Below are 14,622 nucleotides of genomic sequence, written 5' to 3'. Positions count from 1 at the left end.
TTGGGGGGGGGGCGATTGGCGGGGAGGGGGGGAGTGACGTCATCGCGCCGCGCGGCGGGAGCGGCGCCTCCGCGGCCACTGGGAGCGCGGGGCGGGGGGTGGGAGGAGAAGAGGGAGAAGGAGAAGAAGGATGAGCAGGTTCCTGAACGTGCTGCGAAGCTGGCTCGTGATGGTGTCGGTCATCGCGGCCGGGAACACGCTGCAGAGCTTCCGCGACCACAGCTTCCTCTCCGAGAAGCTGTACACCGCCAGCCCCGGGCTCGGTGAGCACCGGGACGGGCCCCGGCGCTGGGCGGGGTTGGCGAGCGGGGCTCCCCCCGGTCTATATGATCCCATCTGTATCCATGTGATGCCCCGGTATCCCTGCGCTCCCCCCCATATCCATGTGCTCCCCCCGGTACCCATATGATTCCCTCAGCATCCATGTGCCTCCCCGGTACCCCTGTGCTCCCCCCATATCCACGTGTTCCCCCGGTATCCATGTGCTCCCTCCTTCTTTGCACAGTGAATGGGCTCCAGGCTCGGACGTTTGGCGTCTGGACACTGTTGTCATCGGTGATCCGCTGTCTCTGCGCCATCGACATCCGCAATAGGACGTACGTAAAGGTGCACCGGAGAAACCCTCCGGTTTGCTTGCTCGGGGCCTGAGCCACTTGCTTAGGGGGCAGCGGGAGGAGGTGTAGAATCAAAAGCTGTTCCTGAACCTTCTAAAGCGTTCGGTTGAAAAACCTTCCATAGCAGCACAGGACCGGTGTGTAACTGCAGCTGCCTTCTGCCTCTGGGGAGAGCCTGCGCATTGGAGTTCTGTTTCTGAGCACAGGCAGAAATTGGTAGAGCTGAGAACTTACATCTCACAATTCTGAGCTGCAGCTTGGAAAGCATCTTCTGCTGGTGTTTCTGCGCTGGTGACACTAAGCAATTGCTAATGCTGTGCTCTGACGGATGCTCAGTACTGCTTTTCAGCTCAGCTAAGGACTGTGGCAGGTTGAGATGCACTTTGCAGTGATCTCAGCGGCTGCCTTCTTCCAAACGCTCTTATGTGGGCTGAGGACAAGGCCTGCAGCACAGCCCGGTGACATGTGGGAGGCTGGCCATCTCTCCCTGTAGTAACATGAGTATTTCTGAGAGGGATTTCCAAGCAGGGTGACTCTGGGTCTGTGCTAGACAGAGGTTGCTACAGCTCACTCTTTTTGTTACTTGCATCGCCCAGCCACACAGAATTCACTGCTCACCTGGCAGCGTGTCTTCAGATTGCCTACACTTGTCTAGGGCAGGGAGCTGCAGGGACTTAGTGGTCTGTTTTTAGGGGGTGGTGGCAATGCCAGTTACCAGGAAGGCAGATGTATCGTAGAAAGACTTTTTTATTTTGCATCTCTTGGACCTGCTCCCTCTCCACGGCTGTGGCCCCTAGAGGGTAGCAGAGCACAGGTGGGATGTGTTAGGGGATGCAGCCAGGAGACAGCCAAGTCCTGTCGGCCTAGTTCTCGGCTTATCTAGCTCTCACCCTCTTTATGCACGCATCTGCTTCTCACTTCCCCAGTGCCCTACCCGTCCTCTTCCCTCTTCCCCTGCCTTCAGGCCAGATGATGCCTCTGACTTTCAGTGCACCATTGCACATGCTGCCCTGTTCTCTCACTGCTGCACCTCACTAGGCAAGGGACTAAATGCCCTCTGTGCTGCCACTGTGAGGAAGGGGCAGCATGCAGGTTTGCCTCTTTTCAACTCGGGCATGCTCATGCTCATACTGTTATGGGCTGTATGATAACCTGCTTCTTTCTGCTTTCCAACAGCCTCTATTACATCACACTCTTCACCTTCTGTTTGGCCCTTGTTCACTTCCTCTCTGAGGTCTTCGTTTACCACACTGCAGCCTTGACAATTGGAGTTATGGCACCCCTTATGGTAGCAAGTAAGTTGAGCTCTGCATTCTTCCCCAACAAACTCTCCTTGGACCTGATCCCCTGAGAAAAACTCTTGGTGGGACTATGATCTAAGAGCAGGGATGGGGTGGGGAATGTCTCATCTCCTGTCCAGCATTTTCTACACAACTTCTCCTGTATCTCCATCACAGGTTTCTCTATGTTGGGGATGTTGATTGGGCTGCAGTACCTGGAAGTAGAAGAATTGTCACAAAACAAGAAGAAAAACTGAAGCTGAGGGCCCTGCATAGGTCAGCATTGTCTCCTATCTTCACTGCCAAACTTCCACTAAAGGTTGGCTGAACTTCTCCAGAACACTAATCCCCCCATTTCTAATAAATGACAGAAAACTGCAGGCTGCTATGTCTGTCTTTCTGCTACATGGTAGCGAGTAGAGGATGTACAGCTTCAGAAAAAACAGCAGTTTCTACTGTATGATGCGGGATTTATCATCTCTTTACAGCAAACCCACCTTTCCCTGTCTCCTTCCCACAAAGTTCCTAGTCTGACTGCTCACATTGTCACACCCAGGAAAGGAGTTGTTGCAGTTCTCACTTCTGAGGCACTGTTGACAGCAAACTGCATGCATCTGTGAGGAAGGATGGAGCTACCTTTGCAGTGAGCTATAACTACAGAAGACAGCAAAAACATGAAGGGGTTGCTTAGACCAGACAGTAGGAAGGAGCCAGCAGGATCTGCTAGCTGGGAAGATGGTGCATGTGCAGAAGAAAGAGAGGAAAAAGATAGATGAGAGGAAAAAAGCACAACTGTAACATTAGGCACAAAAAATGATTTTTCCATTCTGCAAAACATTTTATGCTATTAAGAGCCAGATGTAGAATGTTTCAATAATTTAATATAAATGTGTCAAGTTTCATTGTATGTTTCAAATGTTTTTATTGTATATAAAAACTTCTATTGAAAAGCCATTTAAAACCCCCATCCTCAATCCCAAACTACCAAAGACAGGACTTGAATTTTTTAATGTCTTGAAGACAGTATAATTTCACCCATAAAAATGTCAGAAGTGGTATGTCAGCAAGGACTACTTTTATCCATTCTACTTGGTTGTGGATTTTGTGCCCTCCCCCAAATGAGGAGTATAAGGACACTCGGATGTCTCCACCAGTGGGATGCTGGAAAGGAAGGAGATGAGACATAAGGATCTATATTTGTGTTTAGAAGATAATGGCAGCATACAGAGGGGCAGTGTCTACAAGACACAAATTATAGTAAGAGGCTGCTGCTTCTGTTGTCTGTTACAGGGGGAAGCTTCCACACCGGAGCAAATCTGAATTCCCATCATACTCAAACCCCTCATGGCTGCAAAGAGTAACACAGCCTTGGCCAATTATCTCATAAAACAAAAGTTTCTGTGTAGTGGAAACATGCAAAAGGCACTTTATCATTAAGGATGAAGATACAGTCCTCAGCCCAGGGCCTGAATGGTTTGACTCCTGTTGCTAGTGTAGCGATGAGCTTGGGCTGTGGCTTCAACATAAGCAGCAACACTAGTCCTTGCCTCCAGATAGAAGGAGGCATATTGGTATCTCTTAATTACTCCCAATATGTAGGAACATCAGGGCAACCTCAGTGAATTCTGAGTAGAGGTTTATCTACAGACTGAGTGCTTTATCTGGGACAGCCATGTAATAAAACCAGAGCTGGCAGCAGCAGATGTGCTGCTTTGCACTTGCTGGTAATGTGTTCAAACCCCTACCGTCACCTGTGCAACACAGCATTGCCGGCACCGTGGCAGAGTAATCCCTCTTCCTGAGAGCCAGCCAAAAGCTTTTCCAGGGCTGCTCACAGAGTAAGCTCAGTCCAGCTTCTGCATTTCATGTCACAGCTTGCCTGTGAGAGCCACAGGCAGGGTGCCACCGTCACATGCTCAGGGCTAGGCTGGAACTATGGCTTTTCTCAGCATATGTACTTTTCTAAGCATGCATGGCGGGATATGGGGGGAAGCAGTGGGTTTTCCCAACTTTTTCTCCCAAGCAGCAAAGTCTCCAAACCCACAAGATGCAGAGGTATAACTGGAGAGAGCAATTCCCTTCCTGTTTTGTTCTTTCACACTCTCTGCAAGCAGTTCACTGAGCTCCTGTCCTGAGGCTGTAACCCCCTGCCATGATGCACAAGGAACAGGAGGACAGTGTAGGTAGCAAAGATGGGAATGAAGGTGGCTGCATCACCCCGCTCTACCACCCCTCCATTTCACAGCTTTGCTTCCTCAAGGACTATGGGATCAGCGCGGGCTTCTGACATCACCTCCTGCAAATCAGACAGAGAAAAACAACATTGTTAGCATCCTGGGTGGCCAGGCCCAGGCTTCAGAGAGACCAGCTGGCCAGAGGCTGGCTAATTTGCAACTCCCAGCTAGTATGCAGACATCCCCAAAGAGGAATCACCATCCTCAGAGTGCACCTGGTCCTTTCCTCCTTCTCCAGACCCTTCTACTGCCCAGGTAAGGGGCACTGAGGCAGCAGGGCAGAGCAAGGATTCCACTTCCCTTAAGCTACTTGCTGTAGTCCTCCGTTCACACTTAATTCATGGCAGCTGTACAGACCCAAGAGTCAGCAAAGCTCACTGAAGACATTTCACTGTGACACAGCATCAGCCTCGAAGCAGTGAAGTTGTAGAGCCAGTTTCCTGGGATGGGAAGGAACTGGGAGTTCCTCCTTCGTGCCACAGGGCAGCACACTGTCTGTGCAAGCACCAGAGACAACCTACATCCTGTGCAGCCTCAGGAGGCTCAGCATAGCAAGCAGCTCCTCTCTGTCCTTACTCTGGCATGTCTGAGGGCCTCTTCAACTCCCAGACAGATTGCTGATTCTGCTCACCTTCAAGTCTTTTCATCCCCACTTCCTACTGAGGGCTGCCACCCTCTTCCCTATCCCCAGCTTGGACTTATGGCTGGTATAATTCCAGAGTGGTACAGATAAAGCCTTCTTTTAAGTTCATTACTCATACCTTAAAGAGCCATTAGAAATAGGAGGCAAACATACATGAGTTTTTTTCCTGCATAAAACCTATAGCTGAATTAACCTCATTACTTAAACCTTCCTAAATTTCTTCCCTTAAGATGGAGTTTGCTGTAGAGTCATCTCCCAGAGGAAAAGCCAAGACTGCTGCTCAGTTGCCATCCTGGCTTGCATGAAATAGCTAAACTTTCACAATTCCAGTTCAGCCTTTCTGGGTCCAGCTTGATGAGCTCCTTGCTGAGTCTTGCTAGAGTGTGTTAGGATTAGACCTGAGACTTCTCCTTCCCCTGAAGGATTTCAGGCACTTCAAGTTCTGATTCTGCTTACAGTGAGATACCCCCGTTGATACCAATTCAGAGAACAGCATGCAGACTTGTAAGGGTAAATGTGGAGTCTCCCACAGCCTGGGCTCTGAATTAACTCACTGTGAGGCAAGACTGACATCTGAAGCAGGCATCAGAGGTGCGTGGGAAATGGGGATATGAACCTTCATATCCCCAGTGCGTTTCAAGGAAAGTCCAGGCAGCATGGAAGCAAGAGACATGAAACAGTTTCATTTTGAGTGGCTTCTTAATACAAACTGCAGGTGGAAAGGTTTTATACAGGTCAACAGCAATATCCCAAAGCAGAGAAGTGAGATCAGGAAAGCGAAGAGATGCCTGGAAGCAAAAGCCATGAAGTGCAAAGAGGGAACTTTTACCAGCAGGAGGGGTAGGAGTAAGGAGAAAGTTGCCTTTAGGCTTGGGAAACGCCACCAGAATGCATCATGGAAGCATGCTGGCAACTCTGAACAGGCTCCTCACGCAGCTCTGGGGTCTGAACAGCACTCACCTGCTGTGGAGCTACAGGAACGGAGTTTCAGGAGATCGGCCAGCCTGCAGGGTCACAGCCTTGGGAAAGGAAGGCTGCTCTTACAGCTGGGAGTCACAGAAAGGAGGAGAAGTTTGGGAAGCAGTGGCTGGGGTACACACCATTTGTACCTACTATGCAAAATTCCAGCAGATTTTTTTTTTATTGGCACTATTTCTTTAAAGTAAGCATGCTACAGCTTGCAAGAGACTCCATAAGCTACTAAGGGTGGATGCTTGCCCTAATGCCCTAAGCAAGCCTCTAAATCACACTGGCCTCGGGAAGAAAAAGCAGCATGCTTTTGGGTATTCCACTCAGATCCATGAGATGCATCTTTGCATCCAGGCAAGCATACAATCAGCAAAGAAAGGTACTTGTCCCTGGCTAAGTCCTGTTTCAGGACACAGCAGAACTTCAGTCCTCTTTTAAACAAATCCCTTGCTGTGGCCATAAACCTAGAGCAGGTTACTGGTCATCCAAAATCACCCACTCATCAGTGCTCAGCCCTGCTGGTAGCATAACACTCCAGACAAGTTTTTTATTTTACTACAATTCAAAAACCATGACAGAGTCTGAAACCACTTTTACTAACTACTCTCTGCTATCAACAACAGGATCCTCACACGAACACACCAAAAAAAAAGATCAATTTATCTACCACTGGGTAAGAGTGAGACAAAGTAGTCTCAAGTGCTCTGAGCACACATTAATGAAATTTTCAAGTTTCAGAGAGGCCTAGCAAAGCTCCTTCTGTTGCCAGCAGGCCTGGTGTCATGTAAAGTGACCCATGAATGAAAACCACAAAATTCTGGTGGGACTAGGCTTGGAACCAGGTACTTATCTGCTGGCTCTTCATGTTCTTCCCTCACCACTCCCTGCAACTGGGAGGATAGAGAAGAACATTACTTGTGCTCTTGATCCCTTAACCAGCTGTGCCAAGGCCCTGAAGTCTCTTTTGATTGCCCTCAGACTTCTTGCTACAACTTCTTTGCTGCCTACCTAAAAAAATCAATAATGGATAGTAATCTCAGGGCCACATCAGGGTAGGTACATCTCTTCACATCTTTATCCTGGGCCCCAGGGAGGTGGCAGACTTCCCTAAGAAGTGGGTAAGGTCTGCATATTGGGCCTTCTGTTCCCTTCAGAAGGGAATCTCCTATGACAATGATCCATCCTTTTTTCTCCATAGAAGTAGTTTTGATGCAGGACGTATACAGCAACATGCCTGAGCCTCACAGTGTCTATTTTGCAACTGGGATTTCAGTGGTAACACTGCAGTTATACCACACTAGGTCTGTCATCAAAGGCGATGACATAACTTCAGCCATCAGAAGAGTACCAGTATACCCCAAGGACACTTGCCTCGCTGATGCAGCTACAGCTTCTCAGCTGCTTGGTCCTTAACCAACATCATACGTGTATGCTGCTAAAACTGCCACAAGCTATAGCACAGAGGCAGTCTCAGAAGCACTCATCCTGGAATCAAATCTTTCCCTGCCCATGGGACTCCTCCTCACGCTTGCATTAAAGCGTGGCAGCTTCACACTCCCTGCAGCACATGCTCTACTCTTAGCAGGATTAAGGCTGTTTTCTCCCCCAACAGACTCACTCTGCTTCCTATTAGTCCTGTCGCTGTGGCACTAAGTGATACACACACTTGATGAACACCTTGAAAAGCAAATGGTAGCATTGTTAACTTGGCAGATTAGCCAGTCAGCGCAAAGCAGAGGACAATGACTAATAAAGCGTTACACCCCAAGCAACAGCTGAGAAAATGCCAAGTGCCATTGAGATTCACAGCCCAGCAAGCACAGAGCTTTACGATTTCCAGGCATTCTTCTACCAAAAGGCACCAACCCAATGACTCTGTTATGGCTAGGTGTTTTTCAACTTCCTTCTTGAAGTTGGCCATGCACTCTGGCTGTGATCAAAGCCAACTCTTCTACGCTGCTCCTGGTACCACTTCCAGCCAAGAATCTGGACTGTAAGAGTAATGTGAGAGAAGAGTCTCCAAATGCTTGCACCTCCTCTTCCCAATAACTTACAGAAAATTCAGTTTTCCATTTGCTTCAGCACTAGGCTTTGCCCTGCTGCATCTAGTTAAATCCCTATACCTATATCTGAAGTGAATCTGGTGGAACCTCCACTCTGTTTTTGAAAGCTGTCTCATCTTTCCTTTCAGGTTGGTATCCAAGAAGGCCAGAAAGATTCTCAGTACTCTACAGCTATTGCTGTCACCCTAGAAGTGCCATTGGCTTGGTGCCTGTGCAACCCATTGAGTGTTCAGAGAAACAGATTAGTGCGATTCTCCTACCTTTGTGTATGAGCTAGTGAGCAGGAATGGGTATTGATGGGGTTAGGGTTACAAGCTACAGTCCCATAATCCATGATCTGATTGCTGCCTTGTAGTCTCTGTAACAACAGCCACAAGTCACCATCCCAGAAAAGACGGAGGCAAGTAGGAAGGAAAATTGAAGGAGAGGGGGAAATAAAGAAGAGGAACAGGCAAAGGAAGAAACCAGTAAAATCACCCAGGCATGTGTAAGGCAATGTGCCATGTAGAAAAGCTCAGTATCTGACTCATTCAGAGTTCTCCACAAAGGCAGCACACGGTGCCCAAGCCCAGCTGACTGCTCTCCTGACTGAAGCATCCACATTAGCCCAGGCTCAGCCCACCTTCAGCTGGCTGACCACCTGGGGTTGTTTGTTAAGCTTGAGAAGCACCCAGGTGAACGCAGCCACCTGGAGGCCTCATTTGGGGCTGTGGTGGGGTGTCCATCATGACTTCCTCAGAGCACGACTCCTCAGGCAGAAGGAGCTGCCAGTGAAGCTTCTGACTGAGACTTGCTACCTCAGACACATCCCCCTGGTTCTTACTGCAGTCATTTCTGGAGGCTTTTAGGATTATAGAAATGATACCTGTACCACCTTTGCTCTGGTCTCAATGCCATCCCCTTTCCAGTAGCAAGCTCTTCAATTGTATTTATACCAAAAAGATTTATACTAAAAATAGCTTAAGCAAAAGTGTACAATTCATTTAGTGAGAGAAGTGTCTGACAAAAGGAAAGGATCTTACTACTACTAGGCATCGTGTTTGCTGCCAAAGGACCTTCATATTTCCCAGGCCTTCCACATGCATATTCACAGTGCCACCAGCACATCTCGTTACAACTCCGCTGCCTCAGTGCTTGCAGAAGATGGCTTGGCCTTACAATTCATCTTCTGCCTTTGACTTCAGCACTGTTAATCAAGGGATACAAGCAGTTTGGTGTGTATCAAAACACTGGTCTTTACCCCAGCTCAGCTTAGCTAAGTGTGTTCCAGTTAGCCCCACTCACACTAGGGTTCTGCGAGAGCAGTCGTCTTCTAGCTTGGTCCTGTAGACCATGATGCCCACAACTGCCAAAATTAGACAAAGTTGTGAGCCTTGGAGCAGAAAGAAACAAGAATTCTTTTTAAGTTATGAGGAAGGTGGTGTGTATGTGTGTTCCTGTACCCAAACTAGAAAAATTGTACAGCCTTTTCCCCCCAATCTAGTCCAGAGTTACGTATGCAAGAACTACTCAAGGCAGCATCAATTCCCTTTACTTATCCTACCCTCTGCATTTGTGCTCAGATAGTTCAGCAAAAATAAATAAAAATAAAATAAAAAGCATATATTTTGTAACTGAAAATCCACCTTCCTGAGCAGCTGGGCTATACAGAGCTGCTTCTTGGACTTTCTGGTCTCTCTCCACATCAGATGGGTTAGCTTATGTGGAGGAAGGCAGTTACTCTCTTCTGAAAAGAGCTGACTTGAGCCAGCAGAGAACTGAGCTTATACACTTTGCCAGTTACAATCGCTGATGGCTCCATGAATGTTGAGTGGATGTTTCTGCTGAAGTTCTAGAAGAGGAGCCCAGAGCATTAAGGAAATCAGCCTCAGACAACCACCAGCCCCCTCCCTTTTCCTACAGGGAGAGCTTCTAAAAGTATTCACTGCAATTAGTTCACTGGAGGCCCCCTCCCACTTGCAATCAGCTCCATTTGTTGCACAGAATGCCATGGGGACATCATATCCCCAGCTCTGGTGCACACATATGAACTAGCAGCCTTGCTTGCAGCACACTGCACAAAGGCTCAGGAGTCAGGCTGCTCAAGCCCTCATCTGGGCTTTGCCACCAACTTCCTCCAGTCCCACACACTGAACCCCACTTGGCAGCTGAGGGCAAGGAATAAGAGGAATAACTTGCCTCTCTAGGGGCCTGGAATAATAGCTACCCAGCTCTGAACAATGGCAAAGCACTGGAGGGCTCAGCACATTGTCAGGAGAGAGAAGTGAGCACAGCACTGCCCTGAGTCTGTCCCTAGCCAATACGAAGATGCATGAAGCCCTGCAGGCTCCCAGAGGACCAGGGCTTACGGATTCTGCATGACGTTAACAGTAAACAAACAGAGGTCTCAGCAGCTGTCAGAGCTGGGATTACAGCCACTTGTCTGAAAATGCCAACAAGGAGCTTCTCCACAGGCTGGGATAAGAGAACCACAGCTGCCATTGTAACTCAGAAAGGGCCAGCTGCATTCCTAGGAAGTGAGAGGTTGGGTGATGTCCTGAGCTAATAGCAGGGGTACAGCAGGGATTAAAGGGAGGTTTACTCACTGTCTGTTTGTTACCCAAATTGGCCCGGTGTCTTCGGAGATCAGCCTTAATGAATGCTGGGAAAGAGGGAGGAAGAGATGTGAAGGCAGTTAAGTCACCACACAGACCCCAAATCAATTTTCCCAGGACTCAAAAGGGGCAGCAGAGGCCCCAGAGGAGACAGGAATGCATTACAGTGAGCAAGGGGAACCACTCTGTCGGATAACACAAAGAACATTTCTGAAATAAGCAGGATGGAGACTCCTTATTGTACCATGTAGAAGGTATGACGCACAGAGTCTTTGAGACCCCAGCCAGCAGCCAGGGGAAGAAGCCTTGGATTTTCTTTGTAACACAGACCAGAAGTTTCAAGAAGCACAGCAGCATTGCTATGGTGTGGGAAACCTTGGCTTGTCTGAGGAGTTAGAGTGTGTGAACTTAAACATTGGCCTTGAATAGATGCCCATGTATCCTTGGAGAAGCTGGAAGGTGCCAAGAAGAGCCGAGTAAACAAGATTAGGAAGCTGCCAGGCCCCAGGTGGAATCACCCAATTGTGAAGTTACAACTGAGAAGGAGTCGTCCAATTATGAACTGTTGGTCTTTAGCTAAACCAATCGTGCATGGACACGAAGCTCGGGAAGGGGTATAAAAAGTCTTGTAAAATCAATAAAGATGGTCTTTTGGCCCACAACTTCTATGTGTCGTGGATTGCCCCGACCATGACACTATGGGACTGCTGTGTGGGGCTTGCCCTTTCCTAAAGGCACCACTACACACAAAACCCCTTCAATTCATACGCTGAGCCCAAGAGAAAGAGTCACAACAGAGAAATACTGAAAAAAAAATAATTACCTGTCATAATGGTCCCCAGGAACAGGAAGGAACAAAGAAGGAGGTTTCCTGCCCTCGTACCGAAGTGATCCATGATTTGCCCCTGGCCGATGGTGAAGGCAATACCAAAAATCTGCAAATAAAGCAAATAAAGGCAGTGTGAAGCTGTACTGTTACTATAAAGCAGCCCAAACAGCTTCTCAGCTTTACCAAAGCATCAGAGCACGCAGGCCAGCAAAGCTTTTGGCCTAGAGAGGCTTAAGTTTGGCTATAAACACAGAGGGTGCACCTCCTTGCAGCTGATGGGAAGACCCATGACCGTTTAGACTGGAATCCCATCTCTCACGGGAGAAGAGTCAGATCCTAGGCTGTTAGGAACAATGCTGTAAAAGGCAAAGATAACCGGCATCCTGATGGATTTTCCTAAGCAGACACAGAACGGGTGCCAGCAGAGAAAAGCTGTGAGGAACAAAATTTAAAAAAAACCAGGTCCCATGGTGCTTACATCTGCAGTATACTACAAGAACTACTGACAAGAAACAGGAGTCAAGGCTGGGGCCTGCAATTGAATCTCTCTGCCTATAAAGAGGCAAGCAAAGGGAAAACTTCACACTTACCTGTGCAGAGACATTAAGGAGCCCTGATGATGTTCCTTCTAATTCTGGGTATGTCAACTCTGCAGCAAACTCAAAGCCCAGAGGAAGGTATCCTGTCATGAAAAACCTGTAAAGAAACAGACAGAAAGGAACCTGTTAGCACCTGCCAGAACTAAGACTGAAGAGACACCGTGTGGCCCATGTCCCTTTTTGGGACGCTTCACTGACTGCACAGGATGTTCCCCCTAGCACTGTTACAGCCTAGGCAGCTGTCTGACTCCTTCACCATGGCACAACTCTTCCTCCTACCCAGAAATACCTCTGCCCACAGCCTTAAGACACAGAGACAGGCCAGCAGGGAACTGCCGGTTGCTACAAGGCATTAAAAGCAGCATCTCCCACAAGTAACTCTAAGGGGCAGCACCCCCAGCACAGTCAAACAGCCACCCAGGCCCACATGCTTTTCATTCCTGCCCATTTGTAGGCTGCCTCATATGGGGCTGTGGTACCATTTGCTTCTCAAATGCTTTCACTTGATTACATTCAAGGCAGCTGCAGCTAAGCAGGACCATGCTAATGTCACGGACTACTGCAACACATAGAGGAGAGAGCTGGGAAGAGGAGATTATTTTGTCCATAAACTATGCAAGGAGCTACACACAAGCTATGGCTTTCCCCAATCCCTCCTGTGCCATGAGCTCTGCCTCCCTGCTCACCCCCTAGCAGTTCATATGTAGATGAAAGCAGCCTGTGAACTTACCCTAGTATGCCTGCAGTCACAAATACAACCCAGAGGTGGCCTAGGTCCAGAGTGAAAGTGAAGACTATCATTCCCACCAGCGACATGATATAGACAGCTAGTGTTGTCTGTCTGCAAGGAAAAGCAGAGTTAGGGTTTTATTTAATACACTCCTATTCTTTTCACCCACAAACATTGGTATAGTTTGCAGCACATGGTTTAAAAAAAAAAAAAAATTACAAAGTTACAGAGATCTGTGACACCCTTACTCCAGACAGAGGAACTGGACTGACAGAGCACACAAGGGCCTGCACACACAGCAGGGCAGCAGAAGCAAGAACAGCATCTAGGAGTTTTAATATCCCTGTCTCATGACTGGGGGCTTTGCTCCCTGTGGGGTAAGGGCATCACATCTCTAAGAAGGGACCTACAAGGCAGTCAAGAAGCTCAGATCCTACCGTGGGCTGACAGATCCCCCTGGTCATTATTCTCAAGGGAGAGAACAAGAGCCAAACTAAGACATCATTAATCTTTCCTGGGCACCCTTTGTACTACAGCCAGTTGGACACACTTAGAAGCAGGAGCTGAGGTGACTAAGCAGTCCCAAGCAGGAAAACAAAGGTAAGAGATGACACAAAATGGCTAACAGTGTTATGATCCTGTATTTTTCAACGCTCTCCAAAACACCTTTCACCGCTGCTCCTTCCTCTGTTTAAACTGCTTACTGTACATGGACAGGTGATGTGCAAGCCAGGTTGCCCTCACCACCTCACCTTCAAGCCACAGCTGCATTTAGCAGGACTAGTGCCAGTTCCCCATGGCCAATGGCAGATGAACCACAAGCTCTCATCTCTGGGCAGAGGGGACAAAGAGACAGTGTGCCCCCGAAGCATCCCAGGCAGCTCCTGGGATCAGCCATATCGGCAGCCTGGCCACACTGAGGACCATCAGTGGGCTCAGAACTGCGAGACATATACTGCAGCCCAGGCCAGCTTTATCACAACTAAAACATTAGCAACTGTCGTCCCTGACTAGATAACAAGGACACTCTTCTCGGATCAAAAAAAAAAAAATCATGGCTCTTTCCAGTACAAGAGGTAGCAAGTAGCCCTTCACAGAACACAATTTTGGGAAGGAAGGATGTAAAGCATTTCTCAGTGTTCTGCTTAGGAAACTGTCTGCCTCCGGCCTGGATAGGTGCACACTTTCCTGTGTAAAACAGGCTGGACCGCTGGGCTGAGACCAGTGGTATGAGGTTTAACAAGGCCAAATGCTGGGTCCTGCACTTGGGGCACAGCAACCCTGTGCAGTGCTACAGACTAGAAGAAGTCTGGGTAGAAAGCTACCTGGAGGAGAACGACGTGGGGATGTTCATTGACAGCCGACTGAACACGAGCCAGCAGTGTGCCCAGGTGGCCAAGAAGGCCAATGGCATCTTGGCTTGTATCAGAAACGGCGTGACCAGCAGGTCCAGGGAGGTTATTCTCCCTCTGTACTCAGCACTGGTGAGACCGCTCCTCAAGTACTGTGTTCAGTTCTGGGCCCCTCACCACAAGAAGGATGTTGAGGCTCTGGAGTGTGTCCAGACAAGAGCAATGAAGCTGGTGAAGGGGCTGAAAAAGAAGTCTTACGAGGAGTGGCTGAGGGAACTGGGGTTGTTTAGCTTGGAGGAGGCTGAGGGGAGACTTTATTGCTCTCTACAACTACCTGAAAGGAGGTTGTGGAGAGCAGGGAGCTGGCCTCTTCTCCCAAGTGACAGGGGACAGAACGAGAAGGAATGGCCTCAAGCTCCACCAGGGGAGGTTCAGGCTGGACATCAAAAAAAAAAAAATTTTCATGGAAAGGGTCATTGGGCACTGGAACAGGCTGCCCAGGGAGGTGGTTGAGTCACCATCCCTGGAGGTGTTTAAAAGATGGGTGGGTGAGGTACTCAGGGACATGGTTTAGTGGTTGACAGAAATGGTTGGACTCGATGATCCTGGAAGTCTTTTCCAACCTAGTGATTCTGTGAAAGGTAAATACTTTACCTGACAAAAGATTAACTTTTGAGGCATTGTCCTTTAGGAAGACGTTAAATGTATAACCATG

General features: G+C 48.5%; 2 protein-coding genes across 3 annotated transcripts in view; one reads left to right on the top strand and one right to left on the bottom strand.

The window, feature by feature from the left end:
* Positions 1–90: 90 nt before the first annotated feature.
* On the top strand, positions 91–2,796 carry ERG28 (ergosterol biosynthesis 28 homolog). Of its 2 annotated transcripts, XM_069858507.1 has the most exons (4): positions 100–263; positions 506–596; positions 1,791–1,909; positions 2,072–2,796. In XM_069858507.1, exons 1-4 carry the CDS (start codon positions 131–133, stop codon positions 2,149–2,151), a joined length of 423 nt encoding a protein of 140 aa, XP_069714608.1. In that variant the 5' UTR covers positions 100–130; the 3' UTR covers positions 2,152–2,796. The 2 variants fall into 2 exon arrangements, with proteins under 2 accessions (XP_069714609.1, XP_069714608.1); XM_069858508.1 differs by lacking the exon at positions 1,791–1,909 and having other exon boundaries at positions 91–263.
* The window catches only part of FLVCR2 (FLVCR choline and putative heme transporter 2), a 34,373-nt gene continuing 22,542 nt past the window's right edge, over positions 2,792–14,622 (bottom strand). Inside the window, exons 6-10 of the mRNA XM_069858399.1 lie at positions 12,556–12,666; positions 11,817–11,922; positions 11,221–11,332; positions 10,389–10,444; positions 2,792–4,190 (exon numbers count right to left, since the gene is read on the bottom strand). Coding sequence (XP_069714500.1) covers positions 4,134–4,190; positions 10,389–10,444; positions 11,221–11,332; positions 11,817–11,922; positions 12,556–12,666 — 442 coding nt within the window. The 3' untranslated portion in view covers positions 2,792–4,133. The remainder of the gene's footprint in view (positions 4,191–10,388; positions 10,445–11,220; positions 11,333–11,816; positions 11,923–12,555; positions 12,667–14,622) is intronic.

The sequence above is a fragment of the Phaenicophaeus curvirostris genome, chromosome 5 (genome assembly GCF_032191515.1).
Source record: "Phaenicophaeus curvirostris isolate KB17595 chromosome 5, BPBGC_Pcur_1.0, whole genome shotgun sequence".
NCBI lineage: Eukaryota > Metazoa > Chordata > Aves > Cuculiformes > Cuculidae > Phaenicophaeus > Phaenicophaeus curvirostris.
This window is presented reverse-complemented; position numbering and strand designations above follow the sequence as displayed.